The following is a 23,750-nucleotide window of genomic DNA, read 5'->3' on the forward strand; positions in this document are numbered from 1 at the left end:
CAACAATATGCAGATGCCAATCATATCACTCCACAATGACGCTTGTCATAACAGCCTACTTAGGTGAGGGGTGTCAGTCTAACCACGTGTATCATCATGCACGGAAAGCACACATTTAAGACCACTTTGTTTTATTGTATGCATGGAGCATTGTACCTCTTAGAGCTGTCAGGATCTCTTTGGGTATAGTTTAAACTCAGTTCAGAGGCTCCATGTGATCTGTCCTGGGAGTTTACATCAGTCCCGATGTTCTGAGAGGCTGCATGTACATAAGGGCCCAAATCACTCTGTTAAATAAGATGAACACCAGCTGTGAGACATTCACGTCTATTTATTGAGCAGTCTTGTCTCCTTTGTGCAGCCTGGCTCCGTAGCTCTTCAGACCCATTCCTGATCAGTGACTCATCCAAAAGAGAGAGCAAAGAAAATGCTTTGACATTAACAGGCTGGCAAGAAGGTGCGCCTCGGGCTGCCGAAGAGCAGTGTGATGATTACCGAGACAGCACAGAGCAACAGACAGAAGAATGAAATGACATGGGCAAATAAGATGTAAAAAAAACTATCTTGAATGAACAGAAGGTCCGACTTAAAATCTGACTTCATCCACAAATGAGTGTATTCAAGCCCTAGATCCAACATTTCATCCCTGCTCTCTGAGTAATACCAACAGCATTTGCAATTTGACCTGCAAGTGCGCATACTACTTTATAAGGAAGCCAAGTGTTGTGGCACATTGTAAGTGTATCCTCCTGTGTGTGTGCTTTCTTCAGACTGCAGCATTTGTTGTGCTGAACAGGGGCCGTTGAAACACTCAGGGTACGTGGTCGTGAAGGTTTCAGTAGCTGAACAGATGAAAACAACTTCTCTCTTTGGCAGAAAACAATGAAAGCACTTTTGGCTAGACGTGAACATAATACTGGCAAATGTTCTGTTACTAAGCAAACTTCACACAGGCGTCCACTGTATTCATCTGGACGTGTACACCACTTAGAGTTGAAACATCTGAGATTGTGACTCGTAGCTAGATGCTAGCATCAACCAGCAAACGATTTGTATCGCACCATAAACACCAGCATTCTTAATATGTCCCTACCTTATTTTAAGACCTACCTACTAAACTTATAGGCTATTAGATCTGTCCTTCAACCTGCCCCTAAATAATCTATGGACCTTCATCTTTTTTTTCTGTTAGATTCCACATGCTGGTGGCAAACTCACACCTAAAGCCCAAGAGCTGAATTCTGATTCATGAATTCTGCTCCAATAAATATGTGCAACATCCTCAACGGAGCAGACGGCGATTAAAACCAACGGGCGAGTTACATAAAAAGCAACAAGGCATAAACATGAGAGAAAAAAAATAAAGTGCTAAAAAAACGTCAGAGATTAGCACACGAGATTGCCTTTACCTCTGACTGGGTTTATGATCCTCCATTGTATGCTACCAGTCAAAAAGGTATTTTTCACAAATGCACGGGCAGCTCTGGGGAACAGTTTCTGTCGCAATAAGTGTTCATTGGTAAGCGGTGTCACTCCCGCTGACAGAATAACAAAAGCAATTCAGTACCAGTCTAGAAAACTTTGTGCTCCGGCAAGACTTTGGCTGCGACAGAACACATGCCGCTCCTCCAAACCATGATCAGCGGATAATGTGTAGGTATCTGAGGTCGGGGTACAGAAGGTTTGCTAGGAGGGCCAGCAGTCGCGGTCCATCTTTCAGGCAGTGGCCTGGGTAGCGGATGAACTGCACCGCCTTATTCACCGAGTCCTCTAACTCAGCGTACTGTTTATTGCTGGGCATGGCCTCCAACATTCCCAGCGTCTGCATCCACAGGAAAAAGAAAAAAAAAAAACAAGAAATCCATGTTATTTTTAGGAGATAATTGCAGACAGGAAAAAAAAAATGTAAATGCCGCAGTTTTTTTTTGTTTTTTTTTGCATACTTGTTGTGCTTTAGGAGAGAGCTGCAAATCACTGGTGGGCTGAAGTCGAAGCTCGGTCTCCGATGGCACCTGGATGGTCAGGAATGCTGCCAGACTGCGAACCACCACCCTGAACCTGGATATACAGCAGATTCACAGTTAGAGTTACCAACTGGTAAATAAATATTTCAATGTATCTAGGCTACACGTATGCATGAGAACTGACCTATTAGACACAGGAGACCTCTTTCCGAGGCCTATAGCTCCCAGCAGCCCAGAGTTCAGCCTTTCCTCTCCCATCTGAAGAAGCCTGGTTTGCAGTCTCATCAGACCCATGACGACTCCTGCTACTTCAGTCTGACCGGCCTGAGGCTGAAGCTGCTCCGCTGATAAATTCAGTGCTTTGTGCCACCAAAGAAACAGCTTGGCTTCATCACCCGGACCACTGAACACAAATAAAGCCTCTGTTACAACATGTATAATATGACTGCACCTCGCAGAGCACACAAGCCGATGTCCTGAACAGACCAAATCAGAGACAGAGGAGGGAGGGGGGGTTGGGTTCAAACCTGGGGAACACTTGAGTGGTCCATGTGTTAATCAGAGCCAGAGTCCTCCTCTCGTTGGCAGCTGTGTATTCAGTGTTGAGGCGCTGCAGGATGAAGGCGTAGAGCGTCAGGAAGCTTCCTCCTGATTGGCTCTCAGAGAGGAAGTCATCCACTGTGAGCTCAGGCACCTGGAGCGATGCCAACACGGGACCCCAACCGGCAGACTCTTCCTCAGCTGAGGAGAAAAGTTAGAGGAAAACATTTCTAAATATAGAAGTTTTTTTTTTGTGCAAAACAAAAAAACAAAAGGGAAACTTCGCTTACCATGATTGAAGTATGCTGTAATACACGCCTCCATGATGCGCGTCATGTGCCGCACTGATGCAAGGCAGCGAGAGCAAGCCGTGAGGAGGGGCAGGATAGGAAAGCCCCGCCCCTTCCTGTCCAGCCAGGTAATGACATGAGCGGCCAGCGCCTCGCCTGTCGAGACGCCCACTCCGTTGAGCAGAGCCAGCGCGTCACTGAAGAGACTGCAGAATGCCATGTGCCTCTGCTCCAAACCCACCTCTGCAGGGGAATAAGGAAGGTTAATTTATTTACCGACGGTGGTTAGGTGTTGGTAAGAAAGGTGGTGAGGAGGAGGAGTGCTCACCTGGTGGGTTGAATGTGATGATGCACTCCAGGAGCGTCTCCATCTGCGCCTCCAGGCTGCTCAGGGTGATGCTTCCTCCTTGCTCCAGAGTCACCAGTGACTGCACACACCAGCACACGTAGGCTCCGGCTTTCCGTGTCTCCTCCTGATGGAAGCAAAGAATTTTTTGTTTTTTAATTAATGCTTCACAGATTGAGATGCATTAATAGGTACGTAACTCTCATCTCTATTATATCCATGATAAAATATATGTCTCCAAACCAATAGATCATAGCCACTAAAACTAATGGAGTTTAATGTAGCACTAGAATACAACTGGTTTAATTGGGCACTTTTAATGTGAGCATTATGTCATTCATCTAAAAAGAGGTTTATCAATTAAAGAGGAAACAGATGCCAAACCTTACAGAAAGGGGAAATCTGAGGATTTCAGTAAGACTTGTCAACTTAAAGTTCATGTTATATGTCTTCCACAGCCTTTTTGGTTTAATAGGCATGGTGTTTATGTAACACCATAGTTAAAGGAGACAAAGCTGAATCTTGACACTGTCTTGAGTGCAATATGGTTTGGGGGATTATATATATCTCGCCAATGTCTGTCTTCTTTGGAACAGTATCAGTAGTTGTTTGAAATGTCCTGCTGCCGCTCTCTATCTACACTTATTTAAGTGTTACATTAACGTAATTTGGCGAAGTGATAGAGGGCTGGCAAATAAAACAGAATTGTTTAAGTCTAAATTTAGCGTGGATATTCCAAGCCTTCCACTCGTACACAGGATGTGCCAGCCAGGAGCACTGGAGAAGAAGACATGAGAGAAGCTGGAGCTATTCTCCAACATCTCTCCATTCACTTCCATAAACCGCTTTAATTGACTCGCAAAATATGAGCCATTAGGTGGCAAAGAAGATCATTTAGCTACCTCTGAGGTTCACAGTGTCTTAACAAATCTGAGATGCTTTTTTGTACAGTCTCACCGGGTGTGGAGTTTCACTAGGACGGGGGTGGAGCCCCGCAGCACTACGGAGCGACTTCAGCACCAGCTGAGGAGCAGAATCCACACTGAGGAACAAAGAGGGAGGGTAGTGGGTGCCAACGTATCCCAGAATGCTCTGGTATGAGGACAGGTCCAGTTGGTGCCAGGGCAGAGAGGTAGACTGAACCAACAGACTGAGAAGAGGGGAGTCCTGGAGAGGAAGAAAATGAGCAATGAACGAAGGGGCGAGAGGTCTGACACTGACGTGACACCAAAATATCCTCGTCTCACCTGTTGGCTCAGGAGCTGTTCCTCCTTTGCCAGAAAAACTAGCATGTATAGCAGATAGACCAACATGGCGTGAGACTCCTTCTGTGTACCCATGTCTGGCAGAGCTGGATACGTTGTGGCGGTGGGAGGCGTTTGTAAGTGGTCACTCAGGACGCTGACCCAGTTAACTTCACACAACACCTCACCCATGAACAGGAAGCAGCTCTTGGGGCTTCCTCTCTCGACCTGAGGGGACAAAGAATTGAGGAAACATTTTAAATTTTAAGTATTTATGGCAAAATGCTTGATATTTTAGTAGTCTTTACAGCTTCTAGGTAGATGAGTCTTCTAGGAACAGTGCGTTGATTCTAATTATGGGACTAATAAGAACTAGGGCCAAGGACCAGGGTCTCAGGTTAACTAGCTCCCCTGTGGCATGCATGTCTAGATCAGTGTGCAGCTTTGGGGGTCAAGTGTCAGGAATCAGAGGGCAGAGTATCTCACGTTGAAGAGCTGCTCCATGAGCTGAGTGTCAGGGTGTAGGTGTCTCCAGGGCAGGCTGCGGAGGTTTATGTGGTACAGGTACAGCAGGTACTCAGGTGTTCGTGGTGCGGTGCAGCTCTCGCAGTACTGCATCATACACAGCCACAGAGCGCCTCTCTGGCCGGGGAGCAGGCGATCTGTAACAGTAACACGCACCCAACAATTCAGCTACAAAGATGTTTAACCCGAGACTAGAGCGCACACTTCAGAGAACAACGGGTGAACCCTGAGCTGCCGTGAACTCACCTCTGAATTTGTGATGAAGTGCGTCAGTGAGCTGAGCGTACAGGGCAACCAGGAATCCTGCTGAGCCCGCGTCCGACTCCAGCCAGGGGTAACACTTGACGTTACTGAGACAAAGAGACACTGGTATTGACATTTTCCTTTCGTTGTTTGGCGATCAGGAGAACCAGAGAATGAGCTTTATTGACTCTGTTGTGTCGGGGCAGCTCAGCAGTACATAACTAAAGTGATGTTTCCCCTCTAAACAGTGTCCGTCTCTAAGGTTCTGTTATGTATAGACTCTCACTTACAGTTCTACAACATGAACATTTCATTGACAAAGATTTCTGAGAACAAGCTTGTGGGATACCAATATATTTTTATCTGCTGCCTTATCTGGTTCTGCTCCGTGTGCACTCACATCTGTTTCATATCTGCCTCACTCACAACAGCTTTCCCCTACCTAAAAATCGGTGGTTATCAGACAGCCGATATCTGTGTGAAACCTACCCGCCTTCCCCAGTGTCCAGAGGAAAGATCCAGGGCTTAAATAACTTCACAATCTTGCCGTGTAGATCCTGCAGAGCTGTGAGAGCGAGAGACACGTTTCTTTCTTCTTTTTGTTTTTTTATCACAACAGATAACTAAAGGGTTTAACAATAAAAATAATAACAAGTCTGCCTTCAATGTACGCCAACAATGTACAATTACCTTTCATTATTTTGCTGCTGCCCACTGACTCTCTGGCGCAGCTGCTGAGCTGCACGTTGATTAGGCAACCAATCAAATGGTCCCAGAAGGAAACAACATCACAAATGTAGGGAGACCACGCAGAGTAGAGGCCGAAGCTGCGCAGGTCTGTCTTACTCAGACGACTTTTCAAGAAGTAATCACTCAACCAGTCAACTGTCTCATCCACCTGTTAGCGGCCAATAAAATATAACAGCGTTGTTTGATCGGAAATGAATGTTTGAGAAAGACAGGAATTTCGCAAGCAACTCTGGCCCATATTGTTAAAAATACTATCAGGCAAGTTTGTCTGAATCCACTATGAACACCATCCTTACGTACCTGCTGAGGAGAGAGGCTGATGGGGGATCTGTGAGTAGAGGCTGGGGGTCCAGCAGCACGGCCAGGGACATCTGTAACGCTGGGGGTTTGTTCGGTTTTACTCTTGGCGCTGCGAGCCGGAGGTAAGCAGCCCAGCACACGCAGAGTCACCTTCCAGCACTCTGGACTCAGCAACTGGTTCGACGAACCTGAGGAAATTAAAAAAAAAATAAAAAGTTTTTCTTGAGGAATGCACATCAGTCACATAAACTAAAGTTCTTGGAATTAAAAAAATGATTTTGCTTTTTAATATTTGGCTTCGTTTGTAATCATCTTGTAAGAAAAATGAAAAAATGACGAATGACTCACACTTTAAACTCAGGTCCGATTCTCTAGATTGATGGAATGACTCAACTAATTTTAGTTTCATTTAATAATCAGTTGAATCTTTTGTTTGACGGTGAAAAGATGAGTAGGAAAGATTCTTTCAGAGGGCTGAATGTGTTTTTTTTTCTTAATTACATTCAATGAGGAACAAAAAGACTTTAACAAAAGAGATCTTTGTACGTTAGCAGGCAGTGCGTAATATGAAGAAGAAAGGCAAAATGCAGTACGAACGATCTACTTACTGGTCATGAGAAGACGCAGGCAATCACTGTAATGATCGGGGAAATGATGACGTAAAAGCCAGGTCCAGTGTTTGGTGAAAAGGTGAAAGGGTGTGAGGAGTTCAGGCTCAGGGTCCTTCCCGCAGACACAGAGAGCTCCGTGGACCAACTCCAGCAAACGGGTCCTCTCCGAAAACACGGGATGCTCTTCATTCAGCCACAGGGACAAATCAAACTACGGGGGGACACGCAGAAGTTACCACAGTCAATCAAACGTAGAGGATGTAATGTCTACGTCATGATATTTCTTAAGCGAATAATGTGAACTGACCTTAGTGAGCAGCATGAAAACGACATCAGCGCTGTCAAGGTGCAGGGATGTCACGACGTCTTGGTAGAGGAAGACGAGCTGTTTGGGAGCCGCGTTGGGAGTGAAGAAGGGGGAGATGAGAGGGCAAAGGCGCCTGTTCTCCAGGATGGTCTTCAGGACTCGGCCACACTCTTCTGCATTTCCCTGGATAAACACCTACACACCCACAAATAAGACGAACGCAGTTAAAGTAAAAGCATTTTTTTTAATTAATGAAGGAGACCAACAAGAGAACTGTTTAGCTTCCTTGTTCCTGTCCAGTAGAGGACAGGCTCTGAGGATTGTCTGTCATTTATTTGAGTTGGGCTGGCCTCAAAGTGTGCTTTAATGTCTACACACATGTCTGCAGTACATTTTAGTTTTAACATATTATAATATGTGATGTACTGATGTGTAGCCAGGACTAACTTGTGTGTTGTGTGCTTATGGTAGGTTGAGGAACAGTCTGCAGTTGTAATTGAAGCACAATATTCCAGTATCAGATAAAGGATAAAAAAGCAGAACTCAGCACAGTATATTTGTCCTATCTATCACGTAGATGCTTAGGAAAACTTTGAGGAGCGTGCTGCTGAAATTAGAGGATCAAGTAAAACGTCTAATCAACAGTTGTTAAAGTGAGAGGGAAAAGTCAGTATTGGCCGGCTACTAGATAACTAGATGAAATACAGTTCTTCAACTTTCTTTCATGGTATATTCCAGTGATAGGGTTTTATATACACGTTTTCACAACAGAGGACTAAACAGCTATTAAAATCCACAACGTATTATTACATTAAAGTTAGGGCTCATTCTTTAACACCTGGGAAACACCTTGGAGTAGGTGGGGTCTATTTGTATTCTCCTGGCCTGTGTACAGTGCGTGTATACGCTTGTGTGCGCACCTGTCCCAGTATTTCCACACACGATGAGAGGTACTGCCGTGTTGGGGGATGTCGCAGCGTGTCCTCACACACAAAGGAGACCACCTGGTAAAAGGCTGACACGCCAACTTTCTGCACCGCCGGGGATTTCTGCGCTTTGTGCATGTTCACAAGAGCCCTGAGCAAACACAACACAGTACACAAGGGTCAAAACATATTTTCTATTATGCACATACACTTGGATACGTGGATAAATAAGTGACAAAATTAATTGTCTATCTTGATGGAAGAAGATCTGCTTGTACTGACGTGATAAAGTTCTCAGTGTGGACCGCAGCCTGGGCCAGAACTGGAGGGGGAGGAGCCATGGAATCGGTTTGAAGCTTCTTGATGTCCCTGCGCAGTGAAGCTATCTGAGTCTGCACTGCCTCCTGCTTCTGGACACGCTCACACTACGAAGTTACACGCAGAGACAGATTAGCACATTATGGCAAAGAGCTATAGGGTCTTAAAGAGTGGCTGTCATCTAGTTTGACTGGTCGTACTGTGACGGTGATGTTTGCGGGTCCCTGGCATGGCTGTCCTCCCTTCCCTTTACACTCCAGGGCCATGCTGACTTGCTCTGGTCGGTTCTTAAACAGTAAAGGAAGGCTCTCCAGCAGCTCCTGCTCCATGGCCACTTGCTGGGCTTCACGTGCGACTGCCATCCTGACAACATATTTAACATATCTGAGTAACAAACGCTTTTTTTTTTTTTTCACTGTTTAAGCAACATATAATAAGAGATGATCTCCATATACCTGGCCTGGTCCTGCAAAATGCTGAGGTCGTGCTGCAATAGTTCAGAAGCAGCTTTCCGGTCGGTGAGACAGGCGGTGGGGACATCAGCCACTGGAACCTTCTGCTGCTGCAGCTCAGGAGCTGTACGGGGAACTGGATGCTTCTGCAGGTTGGATAAGATTCGCTCCTTTGCTACAAAGTTGAGATAAACAGAGCACAACATTAAACATAACAGTTTTGTACATGGTCATTAAAAAAACACATAATAAACTAAACTAGGACAACTTCATTCAGGACAGGGGCCCAGCTGTTGTGCATGCAACCACAGAGGAATCAGGAGTCATTGTTAAAATAAAAAAGATTCTCCTCTCAGAATGATCTAGAAGTAATCACTCATCAGACTTGCCGTGCTTTACGCTGACCTTCGCATTATCAAATGAATCAAATGAACCTCTGCAGAATCTTTCAGTTTAGAGCAACAATGTTGGCTTCGTACCATTGTTGAGGCTGGTGTAGTCTATAAAGCCGGGGTTCTGGGTCTGCAGAAAAGTGGGCTCACTCTGCACCTTCTCCCACAGAGACAAAACCTCCTTCTGATCATACTGCAGACGCTCCTGGTCCACATACTCCAGCCACAATTCCTACAAGCCAACACACAGTAAAATACAGCAGCAATAAGCTACAACACTTATATTCTAACTGAATGAGCCAAACATGAAGACACGCTGACCTGCTGCCGCTGTAAGACCTGTACCAGTCTGTGTGGTTCGTACTCTGGCGGAAGACATGGGAGGTACACTTCCTGTTTCTGCAGAGTCTCATCGTCCAACCACACGGCAAATACACCGAACAACCTGCAAACAACCAACAGCTGTAAACACACCACTAAATTCCCAACAACAGGAATGCTTGTTTTTAAATGCACAGATTTAAAATAGGCAGCCTACCGGACCAGCTCTGTGTGCAGCTGAGGAGAAGTGAGGTAAGGCGGCTGGACATTGTTGGGGCTTTTGTCGCCCTGGATGTCTGATGAGGGTGTGTTTGGCGGGGGCACTCTGAGTGCCTGGCTGGCTGCATGGTGGAAGTCTGACACCTCTTGTATTCTCTGCTTCAGATCTCTGAGTAGAGCAGCGTGAGATGAGGCCTGGAAGAACCTCCGGCCTATGCATCCCACTGCAGCCAGGCTGGTGGGAAACAATTACACAGACGGACAGATGTACCTCTAGATTCTGTCGATTCTTTCTCTGCTTTCTCGGACAAAAATGACATATGCGTGTGCACCGTACCCATATTCAGGTCCAAGCTGTCTGAGGTAGAACTGTAGGAACTTCTGCCAGATGAGGGGAAGGAGAGGGTGGTCAGGTGGTGTTGCTACAGCCTGACACGCCCAGCGGTACACCTGGAGCCGCTGCAGAGATGGGGCTACAGGCAGCTTCAGTTTCTGCTGCACTTTCTGGCTCAGACACACAAAAACTCTCATCACCACAAGATCATGGAGTAGTAATGAAGTAATAAACAACATCTCTGCTGTTTTTGACTAGTCTGTGTTCATTTAAAGGTTATAAAGATCATATATGTGAGCTATAGTGAAATGCAAAGCAATATTTTAGACTTTATTTCAAAATGATGTGTTTTTTTCTACCTTCAAGGCTTGATCTGGGGAGATGCTGGGATCTGACAAGAGCTCGAGCTCAACGCAGCGCCTCAGCTGAGAATCTTCCTCAAACACACCCTCCATGTTCAGCACCAACCAGGCAAACCAAACCTAGACAAAACAACACAGAAGACAGCACGCGTGTCAGGACTGAGAACTTTACAAATATGATCAATATTCCCTGCACATGATGTTCTTGCTTTGGGGACTCTCACTTCTGCACTCAGGGATTGTCCCTCTATGAAGGAAGGCGTGGCATTTCCAGAAATCCAGCCAACCAGAGAGGAGATCAGACCCCGATCTCCATAGTAACCCAAGGCATTCTGCATGAAATGTGAAAAAAGAAAAAATTGAAAAAAATTAGACATTGCTTGTGTAACTGTTAAGCATCCCTCACCAGTAGGTTCTCTTCCATAATGTGTGACGGATTCAATTTTAATGTGATGTTTACAGTGTTAAATGCAGCATTTGCACCTGCCAGTCCCAATAGAGTCTTTAAATTATGCACACCAAACAAAACTGCATAAATACCTTATGCTGTTGGTACAGGAGCTTCTGAACACACTCCTCCTGGTGGTGAGTGAAGGCAGCACAGCAGATCTGATCCATGAGGAATAGGACTGTTTTGTCTCGGTACCACAGGTTCTGCTGAGTGAGAATTCCCACCCAAAACTCCAGCACCGCTGCAGATCCCACTCGACCGGGCTGTGAACTTTCCAACACATGACTCTGCAAGAGAAATTACATACATCACACATAGAGTGTGAGTGTAAACCTTACATTGTTTTCTGCAGGACGCAATCCAAAATGTTAGCTGTCAGTGTCAGCTTGTTTTACGGTGTACCTGAATGACGCTGTTCAGCAGACGGACATTATCTCCGTAGGTGGTTCCAGTGAGAAGCGGTGCTACTCTATGCGTCACCTGTTGCGTCACGCCTTGAGGACACACACTGTCGTACTGCAAGAACAACTGGATGCAACTCACAAACCTGGCAGTGGCAGAGGGGGCAAAACGAGAGATGTAGGAATACACGTTAGCGGTGAAGATGCTACAGCTGAAGCTTCTCAGTGAGGGTTGGCTTACTGAGCGTTGTTGAGCAGGTAGAAGCTGTGAGGGTAGGTTGGGGGTAGGATGTTATCCAGCAGATGCACAGCAGCTCTCAGGTGGCGAGACAGAATCAGGCTTTTCAACAATCCCACTCCATCGGTGCAAAAGTGCTCCAGACTGTAGAGATTACAGAGGAAATCCACATGAGCTCAAGTTTCAAATTCTAAGACAATCACACACAAATATTTAGCTTGTGTGCGACTACAAACCTATGCCCCACTGTTGTCATGGCTATGGACAGGTAGCATCCAATGGGGATCCCTGCTTTTACAGCCCTGAGAACTGAGTGCATGCTAGGACTGTGAGTAAGCTCTGGAGGTGGGTTGGATGCCAGAGTAGGGACCGCCCAGGCTCCTTTTTGGTTCTGGGCGTTGCCATGAAGCTTCAGCCTTAGCAACAGTTGCCATGCCCATTGACTAAAGGACGCTTCAGGAGATACACCCAGACGAAGGACACTGGCAAGGTAAGACACCTGATGGGAGAAAAAGAGAGAAAGTTTATGTTGAATCAAGTATTAGTATCATGGTGGTTTATTGAGAAAGTCTGAGCAAAACGTGTTACCTGTTTGATTCCTTCTGATATGAGGCCACTATATGGCTTGTCTGTGAGGTACTTCTGATATGCTTCAGCCACCAGCAGAGCTACCTCACTATGGAGAAACGAAGGCAAGGCCAAAGTACCATCCTACAAGAGAAAACAGGAGTGGTCGGTTAACAATAAACTACACTGTCCAGACTCTCAGAAGCATCTTTCTTTTCAAACATCATTACCTGCGTGTAACCCCAGTTCAAACCCTCCAGTATGACACAGGCCAACCGGTTCTCCACTGCAGACAGAGGGTTCTGGAGCAACCAGGCTCCTATCACACATATTTCCTCTTGCCGCGGCCGCCAAAGACTCAGAGGCAGCTCTTTACACAGATACAATGCCACCTAACGCACACGAAACAAACAGTCACGACACATCCTATAACTATACACCACCTTTGACAAAACCACAGTGGTACCAACCATTCCTACAGTCTGTATGGTCTCTCTCAGTCTCTCCAAGAGCACAGAGATAACGTAGGGATGGGCTGTTGCTATGGTAGCCAGCAGCTCCCTCCCGACCTTGGAGTAAGTTTCTCTGGTAGACACACTCACGTAAGACACCTGAAGGAATAATAAGACAAGGAATGTCAACAAACAGGCACTGACCAGAAGAAAAGTATGAATCAGTTGTTGCTGTTATTGTGATCCATAAAGGAAGAAGAAACTGATCAGCTGTTCCACTGTGGCTGAAAATAGTTTACCGGACAGACAATGTGCTTTGTTTAAGGCCCACATTACATATCATCCTTCTTTTATTCCCCTTTTCTAGTATTTTGTTAGGTGTCTTCTCCCCATACCTGGTAAATCAGCAGTGTTATAGTGGTGATGAACGTAGGATCAGAGTGCTGAGTAGGTGTCGCCATGTGCGCTAGCGCAGTGAGGAGAGAGATGCCGTCAGAGCTGTTCACTTCACACAGCCATTGCTCAAACCTGTCCTGGTGCTTTGGGTCTGAAACAGAGACAGTAAAAAACTATCAGGATCACAACTCCAGGCTGAGAGGAGTGAAACTTTCTTAATAACAGTTGAAAATACACTGAACTATTAATCTGATGTGAAACTGGAGGCAAATTCAAAGCACTAATACAATGAGGCAGTTGTTAGATTTTGAATGATAATATTTTGCGTATTCTGGTACCTCTGAGAGCCTGGATGCATGAGTGTGTGTCACTGGCAGCGCTGAGAGTTTCTAGTCCTGCAGTCTCTGCACACTGCATAACATACAGGACCTTCCACAGCATCGAGCTGGACAAAGTCCCGTACGGCATCTCAGACATAAACAACCAAATGCCCAATCTGTGAAGCAGAAAATTATTATTATTGAATCTTGGAAATAAAAAAAATTGCGAGGATTTAGGACTGAAACTTCAGGACAAGGTCTCACCTTTTGTTTCTGAGTACATGTAAAACAGCTCTCAGGAAGAGTTGATCATATTCCAGCTGCAGTTTGTCCAAAGACATAGACTGGAGATGAGAGCTGGATCCACCAGCATCAGTCACACTCACATACTGGGCCCAGTGATCACTGACGTAGCACACTGTCATACTGATAGAAAGGAAAGAGGACATATTAGTGAATGCATTTTCTGACTTCACAAAGACTTTGCTTATATCGTTGGTGCACTGACCGTATGATGTGTCCTATTCGTTTGACGAGCTGTCTGTATCGTGCCCTGTTGTAAGTTTGGAGCCCAAGAGCCAGAATTTCAATGAGTGACGAAGCAAAAGCAAACACGCGCATCATCTTCTGACTGGAGCAGGCCTGGGGCTCATACACACCTGGAAACAGAGCGATGTGTTAGTTCGCTTGACACGAACCTACTAACAGCCAGGACGGACGAACTCTCTTACCCTGCTTGCTCATGCCCAGCATGTATGAGTAGAGGTGTTTGAACGGGAACTGGGTCAGCAGGGAGATCAGGTCCTCCTCACAGAGAAGCAACCAGCTGCTCTCAGGATCCTCATCCTAAACATGGAAAAAAGGACGGTTAAAGGATGAGTGACTTTGATATTACACCATTTGCAACGAAACTGTCTCGGTCTGTTTTTAAGGCAAGATGCCTTGTGTTTATATAATCTAGTAATGGCAGATCAGTGTGTTAGACAAAGAATGAATATCAGAAAGTAATAAATAATAGGGTTTCACAAAATGAATACTAATCGGAAAAGCCTTGAAAACAAAATGGTTCCTAGGCAACGCATCGGCACTGGCAGCAGTGGTGGTTTTAAAGCCAGCAGACTGATAGTTAAACAGTCACAGGTGTTCATTTAATAATTTCCTCAGCAGCGTTAAATATGACTAAGCAGATCCGAACAAAGACCAGAACATTCTGTTTATAAAAATCACCATCTACATGTCTGCAACGCTATATTTATTATTGGCTTCATCATAACCAGGAAAGGAAACACTGTATTTACAAAAGGCCAATAACAAAGCTTCCATGCAATCATTGAGCAGTAAATAACACAGTGGTTAATACTGAAAATGTTTCTATTTTATAATTTATTCCCCTCTGTTAGACAACCGACTGTGGTTTTGTTGGTTTTCTCAAAATGTACACGTACCTCCTCTCCACCTTCGTCCACTAGGGTCCAGTTACCAGACTCAGGTCCAGAGGCTGCTGAGCTCTGACTCTCACACGGCTTCATGTGGCCCAGAAATTCTGCTCGGTGTCTGTTCCAAAACACGACCAAAGGCATGAAATCACAGCGAATAATTCACAGTCAGTGGATAAGAAGGAGTGGCTGCTGGAATGGGCCTTACCTGGCAGGTGACATGAGGATGGCTAAAGCTTGCATGAAGTGTTGAACTCCAGAGGTGTTCCCCCAGACTTCAATCTAGGGAAGATAATGAAAAGCAAACTCATTCCATCTGTATGTACTGCCACTAGCATAACAATAATAAACGAAACATGTATTTATGACTAACTTGGAGGAAAGGTGCCGCCCACTTTCCCACCCCAGAAGGACAGCACAGAAGATGGCACAGCAGGTAAAGGTGCTCCCCCGGACCTCTAATATGCAAGAGAACGGCGACCTGGAGAGCAAAGCATGACCACATGAAGACCCACAACAACAAATCAGTCAGTGAAGCTGTTTTAAAAGTTTCCTAGACACACCAATCTCTCAAGCCATTGATGGACGTCTGTCTGGAACTGCGTGTCATCGAGGACTCTACGCGTGAAGCTAAATAGGACGCTGATGGCCTCTTTCAGGGGTAGGAGAGAACAAGACTCTGTTTGGCCGCCAGAAAAATCTGAAAACAAAACATAACGGAGGCAGTGTGTATGTTTGACATTAGCACTGTGAGGCGAAAGTACTGTTAGTGTGACACTTTAAAGTCTCTCACCTTTTAAAAGGCGATATAAGTATGACTCCACCTGTAGGCGTGACAGGAGAGCAGTGTATGCGTGCAGCACCACCTTCTGATGGAGCAGCTCGCTGCAAGATTCAAACAGTCTTCTCAGCTCAGCCAGCACGCTCTCGCTAAACTCAGCCTGCTGGAAGCGATGGTATCCACATACTTTAGACTGGTCTGCACACACACCCTGTGAGAAACAAATCAGAAGTCACATTACGACAAATGGATATTACAGCTTCAGCAGCATCACATAACTTTGGTCACTGATCCAAACAGCACACCTGCAGTGTGAGCTGTTCATCTCTGAAGGTCCAGAGACGATTCTGTGTGCTCTTGCAGTCTGAGGATTGTGTGTGCAGCTGTGTGTGCGACTGGGTCAGCTGTCTGCGGCAGCGCCAGTAGTTCTGCAGCAGTTCAGTCAGTTCGTGGTTCTCTTGTCTGGCCAGAGCACAGAACTGGGCCGCACAGACCTCAACACCCTCCAGCCATGTTCGCAACCCTCCCCCTGGCTCCCAGACACTGAGCTGTTCCAGGGTGAATGGCTGGAGAAGAAAAACATAAATGCATGTAATGTCTAGTATATGTAAAGCTGCATGCTATAACGGCGTTGCTACCAATAACTAATTAATAACAATAATGAAAAGCTATACATGAACTATTGACAATTATTTCTACTGATGTAAATTTATTGCTCAGCTGAAAGAACTATTGCTACTGCAAAGCATTTAAAATTAGACAAACGTTAATACTACATCATCATAATGGTATATTTAGAAACACACATCGGTAGTACACATTATATATAGTACAATTATTGAGTGTAATGTTGTGGTACATGAGTTTACCTGAATCTCTGGAGCAGTCTTGGGTAATTCAGGGTAAAGTTTACTCCTTGAAAGTTCAGCTACAGATTCCAGAGGGTGCAAACTTGGAGGAGATGATTCCTGATCAGGAAGTGCCAACACTGCAGGTTCCTTTTCACAGTTTTTAACAGCTTCTTCACAGAGCTGCATCACAGGACCCACTTCCAGTGTGGGGATAGATGGGTAAAGGGCAGGGGCGCTTGGGACATTAAGGACTTCAAACTGAGCTGAAACGCAAGGCTGATTCCAAAACTGTGTGTCTATTCCCAACTCAGTGGTTTGTGGTTCAGGTCTCTGAGCTTCCACCTCACCATCCTCCTCCTTTGACTCCGTCAGTTGCGCGCTGACCTCCGATGTCACTGTTGACAAATTCAGACTTGACTGGAGAGTGTGGGTTAACACTGACGCAGAGGAAGTCTCTGATGAGGGCGTGTGTTGCTTCTCACTGTTCAGATCTGATGTCTGTACTGCAGCCTCAGGGGGGTCAACAGGGTCCTGCTGGTCCTCATTTTGCTCCTGATAAGGTAGACTGAGGGGGATGTCAGTGAAGCCAGACGCAGAGGCCTCATCGCAGACTGCTGAGGAAGCCTTGACTCTTTTGTCTTCCTCTGCCTGCTTCTGCTTCCTGACCAGCTGAGAACATAAATCAACAATCAGACATGCTTTTACCACGACCAACAACTGGTGTTGTGCAACAGTTTCTGACACATGACAAGAGGCATGTGACTAAAGAAAAATCATTGTGATGAACTTGGTAAAAATAGAAAAATATGACCTACACAGTTTGTGATGACCTTTCTAAAGGTAGAGATTATAAGAAGTGTGTTTTTTTTCTGTGTTAACTCTGGAGGATAACCTCGTGATTAGTTCTTTCGTGGCTGACCCTCATACTACCTGTGACTATAGAAGGGGAGATCAGATCAGAAGATCAGAAGTTGAAGAAGAATTGTAAGGCACTTGGTTTAATCACCTGAGATTTTCCGCTGGTTTTTGACTTGGTCTTCTTTGGCCTGACAGCCTCCATTTTTAGTGTCTGCTTACATCGGCTTCGCCCCACAACCCAGATCACGCACCGATATTCAGCTGAGCAGAGAACTTCCTGGTGAAAGTGATGCCGATCATCTGAAAACTGGGGATCGGCTGTAAGCGACCAGTAATCATACGTATTCTTGGACAGCCTTCGTTTAGCTCGAGCAGCTAGCGAGGTCTTTCCTGTGATAAGCAGCAAGGGGCGGGCTGTGTTATTAAGATAAACAGTCACTGGTGGTAAACAAAACACTCCGTTACATGCCTCGGGCAAAATTCGCGAAAGACAATGAGTGGGATGCCTCTTTACCTAAATACAACATCAAGATAAAGCATTTCTGATAAAACGAAACCAACCCTTGATGATGAAACTCCACTTAGCTCACGAACATACCTGAAACGCAGTGCCGAGGCTAAGCTAAGCTAACGCATAGGTGTTCGCTGGTTACGCCCTGTCTTCGTTCATGAATGTGTTCTCGGGCGAGTGTTATTTTCACCCGCATTGTCAACATCTGATTTCAACACGCCGAAGCGAGTGACACGCAGAGATATCCCCACGTACTGCTCAGTTTGTTTTGTTTGTTCCAGGAACTCAGTGATCGCGATGACGGATCACGTGACTACTCCACCTACCTACGGGACTCTACAGTGGACAAACCTTATCGTTCGCACACGCTGTTTTCTCTAAAAATAAAAACAACAACAACAAAGGAAAAAGAAAAGATATATTACATTTTCTTATCATGATGAGTGTTTTACGGACTAAAATAACACAGGGGTGACCTGCGACTTCTGCATGGACACAAATACAAAGGCAGGCCATCTTTAATTTTTTTCTTTATTTTGAAATGTATATTCAATAATTCAAATTTTCCCTTTAAAATGCACTGCTCTGGACTTCTGTGTAATTAATTTAAAAAAAAATAGAAATTTCCTTTAATAGTAGCTGCCACCTATACACTTAACATACAAACTGCATTTTCTCTTCCAGCTGCTCTCGGTGGCTATACATTTGTGTTTAACAGACTGTTTTACAGCATCCAGCCCAAAAACCTTTCCTATAGATATATACAGACATATAACAGTATACTGCTTTGCCCTAAAATGCAATTTCCATAAAGGATATTAACGCATTAGATTACACGTTAGACAGGGAAGAGAAGGGCCGCAAGAAGCACTGGCCTGCTGGAAGATTAAACATTACATTGGCTAAATAATTAAAATCATTGTGAAATTCCTGTGCTCAAGTTGCACGCTACATTGTGTATGATAATACACGTCTCAAACGAGACAACAAAACTGAGCTTTAATAAAATGTCATGCCATAAATGAGAGTGGACGTCATGCAAAAACACATTTAAAGGCATTACAACTTTTATCTAAACAATTAGAATGGCGCACTTCTTGTGGTTAAAGTCACAAACACATTAACTTTCATTTTTAATAAAACGATAGTTAAGGAAAAACACTTTTTACTGAGCTCTGAGTGACATTTACAGAAAACATGGTGTATGTGAAAATGCTTAATAATTTCCATATGAAGCAACATTTATACACCCATTCATTCATGACAACTTCTACCGTCTTCCCAGTCTATTCGAAGGGTTCAAAAGTCTGCTCTGAATGTGGTGAAGGTGTGTCGGAAGGTACGCCTTTGGCAAAGGTTTGGCAGACTGTTTGCGCTGTGATTTTATGGAGGGCTGGTGAAGGACTGCAGAGTGGAGTCATCTGCATGTCTGTGTCCTCGCTGTAAAATGGGTGTGAAGGAAGTGGGTCTCGCTGGTATGTGTGACTTGATGCCTGGCTGAAAACATTCGGTGTGTGGCGTACGTATGCTTGGCTCAAGGCCAAGCTGAGGATCTCTGTCTTTTCCTTGTAAAAGCGCAGCTCTACGCCTCGACGCCTGGCCAACACCAGCTCCCTCTGAGCCAGCTGGAGCTCCAGTCCGAGCAGCCCCGGCGAGCTCTGCTCACGCCCGAGCCAATCCAGAGCCATGCTGCTGCGCATGTACTCATCAAGGCCCCGCTGAGAGTAATAAGCAATCACACTCTTAAATGGAGGGGGGGGAAACAACAGACAATCATCATGACACAGAAGACGACATTTTGATGCTTCATCAAAGTTTGCTCCAACTTTAAATGACGTGCGTAATTGGCAAGACTTGTACCTGCCGAGAGCACTGCCTTTCTCTCAGAGCCTTCAGCGTCCCGTTCCAGTGCAACAACTGGAAAATTGTCATCATCTCCTGTGCAGAGATGAAAATGAGATAGAGAGAAAGTTGTCTGCATTCTTCCGAGTGACTGCTTGAATAAAGCCAGATTTCTAGATCAGTGTGTGTGTGTGAAGATAACAATGTTTAATATTTTAGTATTTTTTTAAGCCATAGCTTAAACTGTGGGTGATTGGTTTGACAAGATATTATAAATTTTCATGCTCCAGGTAGGTTTCGCTCTGATCTTAGAAAACGCTGTTGTGTGAACAGCTGCCATGTGTTAGGAGCCAGCGGCATCAGCGTTAAACAGAGAGGGAGACTATACATTAACTTAAAATTGACTTAATGAGACACAGATGGAAAACATTACACGTAAGCTGTCAAGGGGTAAAGTCCAAGTTGTAACTGCTGGCTTGTTTGCTCAGTGTTTTTTTGAATGTTACTTGTTTATGATTTTGCTGGACCTCCAAACTATTCAGCACCTCCCGCACTGACCGTAAATATGAATTATACCAACCGCTGACAGCTGCGTATTTCATAGCCGATGTTGCACATGTGACACATTTTTGGTGTGTGTTTTTGCATGCGGACACCGTGTGCATTACTTGGAAGCTCTCCATCTGCGAGTTGTACTTTACCAGGAATGATAATGAACCCATTTCCTCACACTAATAAGCTCCTGTCCAAAGACATGTGCTTATTTACACAAAGGCAGAAATATTAGGTGTTTCATACCATGACTCCGTGTTAGGGCCAGAGTGTGAAACAGAGTAGATGAAAACAGACCAAGCTGTGATGATTCCAATGGAGCGTAGAATTACCACCCACGGGTTAGGGTTTTCGCTGAGTATTGCTTAATAATGACTCTTTAGGCAATTAGGGGCAAAGTAGTGCTTCACAAATCCTGAAACAGGTCTTTCATTCAAAATGACCCCACATGATTTATAAGTCCAACTCAAGGAAATTTTAGGAAGGAAGTTTTATTATTTTACCTGGAACTCCAGCATGGTCTTTCCCATGTAGGAGTGGAGCAACAAGCTGTAGGTTCCTATACTGGTGCTTGAATCAGACGCATCTTCTATAGAGACCTTAACACAAGCAGCAGCTCAGGTCAACATTCAATTCATGCTGAGACAGTTGAAGTGCATCACTGCGTCTTTGCGTCGGCTCACACTTACGGCGCTGTCTCTGGCCGCCTGGTGCAAACTCTGAGCGATGAACTGAGGGTTGATGCGTCGGCACGGCAACTCGTTTACGAGAGAGTTCATCAGCGCCACGCGGGCTGCATCTCTCCGAGCCTCTGCCTGAGTGTCACACACCTGGAGGATAGTAGGAGCGCACAGAGTTATAGAAGAGAACGAAAAGACGTGACATCTTGTGGCAGAAATTTTATGCTCCGCAGGTGTGAGTGAACCTAAAGTGTCGACTGACTTGTTACAACTCCTGCACCTAATCATCATACATTTTCTGTTATTTTACACTTCACTACACCTAATCACGGGATCAGAACTGAAATCACTGATGAGATTAGGACATTGGAGGCATTCACAGATAGCCAATCACATGCTGGGGACTCCAGTCTGGGTCACAATGAGCCCTTTGAGAAGCATCATGAGATCTAAACTGAACAACATCATTGTTAAACAACATTAAAAACACTGTGTGTGTGTTCCCACTGAACGGCTTTGATGAACAGTTTTTGATTAACTCTGAATTTAAGAGTCGCTGTAAAACAGTGGAAAACAATCAAATGTCAGAAAATAACAACTAACATTCAGTAGGTACAAGGAGGAAGATAGCTTGTATGGTTGAATATTGGACATATTTGTTCTTTTTATGGATTATCATGTACAATGTAAATCTTGTAAATATATCCATAGCTGTCATATATACCTCCACTACCTATTAACAACTACTGTTTGTTAATAATGAGGGTGACTAATTAGTGTTAGTGTATACAATATACTCCATTAGTGATTAATATATGTTTATGTATGTGTATATATGTATAAATATGTAATTAACTTGTAATATATTTATAGTGATAATATACATTTCTATAACTATTATTTATTAGTAATTGGCATTACATTTATTGTAATGAAGTTGATTGATTGATGATGTATATGGTATAATTATATACTGCACATTGGTGTAGTTGATTGATTATATAGTAATGCATTTTGTATATTAAATCCATTCATTATATATAGGGACATGCAATATTGAATCATAGGGTGAAACGGGGGATAGGAGTTAATAAGTTTATACTTCTTCCTGCTCCTTTTTGAACTGATGTTTTTGTATTTTTTCCATTTTTAAATAAACGTTCATTCATTCACATTTTATTTGGAACCATAGGCTTACCAGTACTATTATTAGTAGCTGGTTACTTTTATTAGGTGATATAACAGTTACGTAGCTTTCTGCAATTTCATTTTTAAGATGTACATAGAACTGGACCATCCCGTCCGTCAAGTATCACAACAACGTGAACTTCTGCTGTTGGTCAGTTTTGTTGTCATGAGTGTAAACTGAGGCCTGTTAAGCTCGACCACCATGTGCAGAAATGTTGCTACACTACATTGCGCTGATGAAGACAAACACACCTTAAAGTTACCAAAGCAGCTTCCTCCAGGAAGTGTGACATAGCAGATGTACGGGGGACCAGGGGAAGGCGCAGATTCATACAACAGCAGGATCTCTGACTGGCCGGCTGCCTTCCCACCGGGACAGTCTGACTGACTGGAGGCAGCCTGTTTCTGCTCCCAGAAGTTATGGAGAATGGCCACCACGTTCACTGCAACACACGGATGTCACAGTGAAGCCTGACAGCTGAAACACTGATGAAATTCAAACCGCTGGAGTATAAATCCGTGCATCCGTCGTAATTTCCTTTAAATGTGTAAAACTTCCTGATAACGCCTCTATGTTAAACTTGTTGGGTTTAACACACTGTGCAGAAATGCTAAGCTGAAAATACAAGCTGGACGCACACACATATCAGCATTCCCAGACAGTGTTTATTTTAGTAGAATTGGGAGCTGAAGGGAAACACCTCAAAACTTACACAAGTCAGCATTTCCCAACACACTAAGCACATTCTCACCCTGACACAGGTTTCAGCGTTTCCCATGGTGTCCTTCACTTTGTGCCAAACTATTTTCTGCAGTTCATTTTACTGCAGCATCCACAATTTCAGAGTCACTCATCGAGGGTATGAGAATTAAACGGTTCTAGTAAAACAATAAATTCATTGCCTGTTTTTGTTTCCCACAAGATTTCTGTTACTCACAGTCTTTGGGGCTTTTCTCAGTCTCACTCTGGGATAGGTATGCCATGATGCTCTCCTCCGCTTTCACCTCACTCATCTTCAATCAGCGTTTAGCTCCAATGGTGCCTCTCGAACAACTTCTCTCATCAAAATAGTCCACCAAAACAGCACACATGACCCTAGAAACGAGAAGCCACCACCAGCATCGCATCAGCTCAGGATGTGGACATCAAGGAGAGAACACAAAATCTGAGGGCGCCTCCACTCCCCCTTTCTCCCCTCCTCCTCCTCCTCTTGCCCTCCTTGTATGAACATCTCACCAGGGTTTCTCTTTTTCTCTTTTGAAGCAGACCACCTTTGTCACTCCCGCTGCCAATTAGCTCCAAGGGCCCCTCACTCCTTCTGCACATGCACACACACGCACATGCTCACACACACACACAGAGGTGGAGAGCTGGAATGCTGAGCCCCTCCCCTCGGGCTGTGCAGCTGGCTAATCCCCAAACAGTCAGACAGTTTTAAGACCTGCACAGAGTTGCCAAATTCAACCAGACAGCGTAACATACAAATATATGCACGGATAAATAAATTCCAGGCTAATTTTTAAGTCGATATTGGCATCATAGGGGAAATACAAACTCAACACAAAGCGTCTAAGATGTGAGGGGGTGGATTATTTTTGACTTGACATACAAATCTGAACCCACTGAGGCCAGGGCCTGAGCTCCATTCTCCCTCTTCTCCATGAATGGCCATTGTTCAAGTTTGAATTCATCCACTCTCCAAAAGCCTCTTACACATAAATTAACCAAATTCTGAGAACATGTTTTTTCCTCAGCTCCCAGCTCCTCTTATATTTTGCAAC

The 23,750-nt window shown here is 44.6% G+C and overlaps 2 protein-coding genes across 2 annotated transcripts; both read right to left on the minus strand.

Annotated features, from left to right (window-relative positions):
• Positions 1-114: 114 nt before the first annotated feature.
• epg5 (ectopic P-granules autophagy protein 5 homolog (C. elegans)) lies at positions 115-18,038 on the minus strand. Its single transcript, XM_047591662.1, has 46 exons — positions 17,794-18,038; positions 17,344-17,585; positions 16,356-17,006; positions 15,792-16,052; positions 15,499-15,697; positions 15,269-15,405; positions 15,079-15,186; positions 14,914-14,987; positions 14,715-14,823; positions 14,001-14,115; positions 13,778-13,928; positions 13,534-13,695; positions 13,288-13,445; positions 12,949-13,100; positions 12,572-12,712; positions 12,332-12,493; positions 12,123-12,245; positions 11,771-12,033; positions 11,538-11,678; positions 11,298-11,442; positions 10,985-11,182; positions 10,669-10,776; positions 10,442-10,564; positions 10,086-10,252; positions 9,747-9,983; positions 9,530-9,653; positions 9,296-9,440; positions 8,820-8,991; positions 8,565-8,727; positions 8,329-8,471; positions 8,041-8,197; positions 7,121-7,315; positions 6,811-7,024; positions 6,203-6,390; positions 5,843-6,050; positions 5,642-5,717; positions 5,156-5,259; positions 4,871-5,046; positions 4,388-4,612; positions 4,098-4,307; positions 3,123-3,267; positions 2,795-3,037; positions 2,492-2,705; positions 2,149-2,367; positions 1,944-2,058; positions 115-1,822 (listed from the first exon to the last, which is right to left on the minus strand). Exons 2-46 carry the CDS (start codon positions 17,395-17,397, stop codon positions 1,640-1,642), a joined length of 7,758 nt encoding a protein of 2,585 aa, XP_047447618.1. The 5' UTR covers positions 17,398-17,585; positions 17,794-18,038; the 3' UTR covers positions 115-1,639.
• A 121-nt stretch (positions 18,039-18,159) lies between these two features.
• Positions 18,160-23,292, minus strand: LOC125012062 (protein limb expression 1-like). Its single transcript, XM_047591670.1, has 7 exons — positions 23,206-23,292; positions 22,907-23,064; positions 22,221-22,411; positions 20,790-20,930; positions 20,604-20,699; positions 19,567-19,644; positions 18,160-19,448 (listed from the first exon to the last, which is right to left on the minus strand). Exons 2-7 carry the CDS (start codon positions 22,980-22,982, stop codon positions 18,993-18,995), a joined length of 1,038 nt encoding a protein of 345 aa, XP_047447626.1. The 5' UTR covers positions 22,983-23,064; positions 23,206-23,292; the 3' UTR covers positions 18,160-18,992.
• Positions 23,293-23,750: the final 458 nt, after the last annotated feature.

Source organism: Mugil cephalus, chromosome 8 (assembly GCF_022458985.1).
Source record: "Mugil cephalus isolate CIBA_MC_2020 chromosome 8, CIBA_Mcephalus_1.1, whole genome shotgun sequence".
Lineage (NCBI taxonomy): Eukaryota > Metazoa > Chordata > Actinopteri > Mugiliformes > Mugilidae > Mugil > Mugil cephalus.

Excerpts from the sequence above, each read along its gene's own strand:
- LOC125012062 (XM_047591670.1), bottom strand. The coding sequence starts at position 22,982 with ATGAGTGAGGTGAAAGCGGAGGAGAGCATCATGGCATACCTATCCCAG. Across the intron at positions 20,931-22,220 it reads GCTGCTTTGGTAACTTTAAG|GTGTGTGACACTCAGGCAGA; the intron begins GTGTGTTTGTCT and ends ACTATCCTCCAG. Across the intron at positions 20,700-20,789 it reads AGGCGGCCAGAGACAGCGCC|GTCTCTATAGAAGATGCGTC; the intron begins GTAAGTGTGAGC and ends GCTTGTGTTAAG.
- epg5 (XM_047591662.1), bottom strand. The coding sequence starts at position 17,397 with ATGGAGGCTGTCAGGCCAAAGAAGACCAAGTCAAAAACCAGCGGAAAA. Across the intron at positions 10,253-10,441 it reads CCCCAGATCAAGCCTTGAAG|AAAGTGCAGCAGAAACTGAA; the intron begins GTAGAAAAAAAC and ends TGTCTGAGCCAG. Across the intron at positions 9,441-9,529 it reads AGGTCTTACAGCGGCAGCAG|GAATTGTGGCTGGAGTATGT; the intron begins GTCAGCGTGTCT and ends GTTGGCTTGTAG.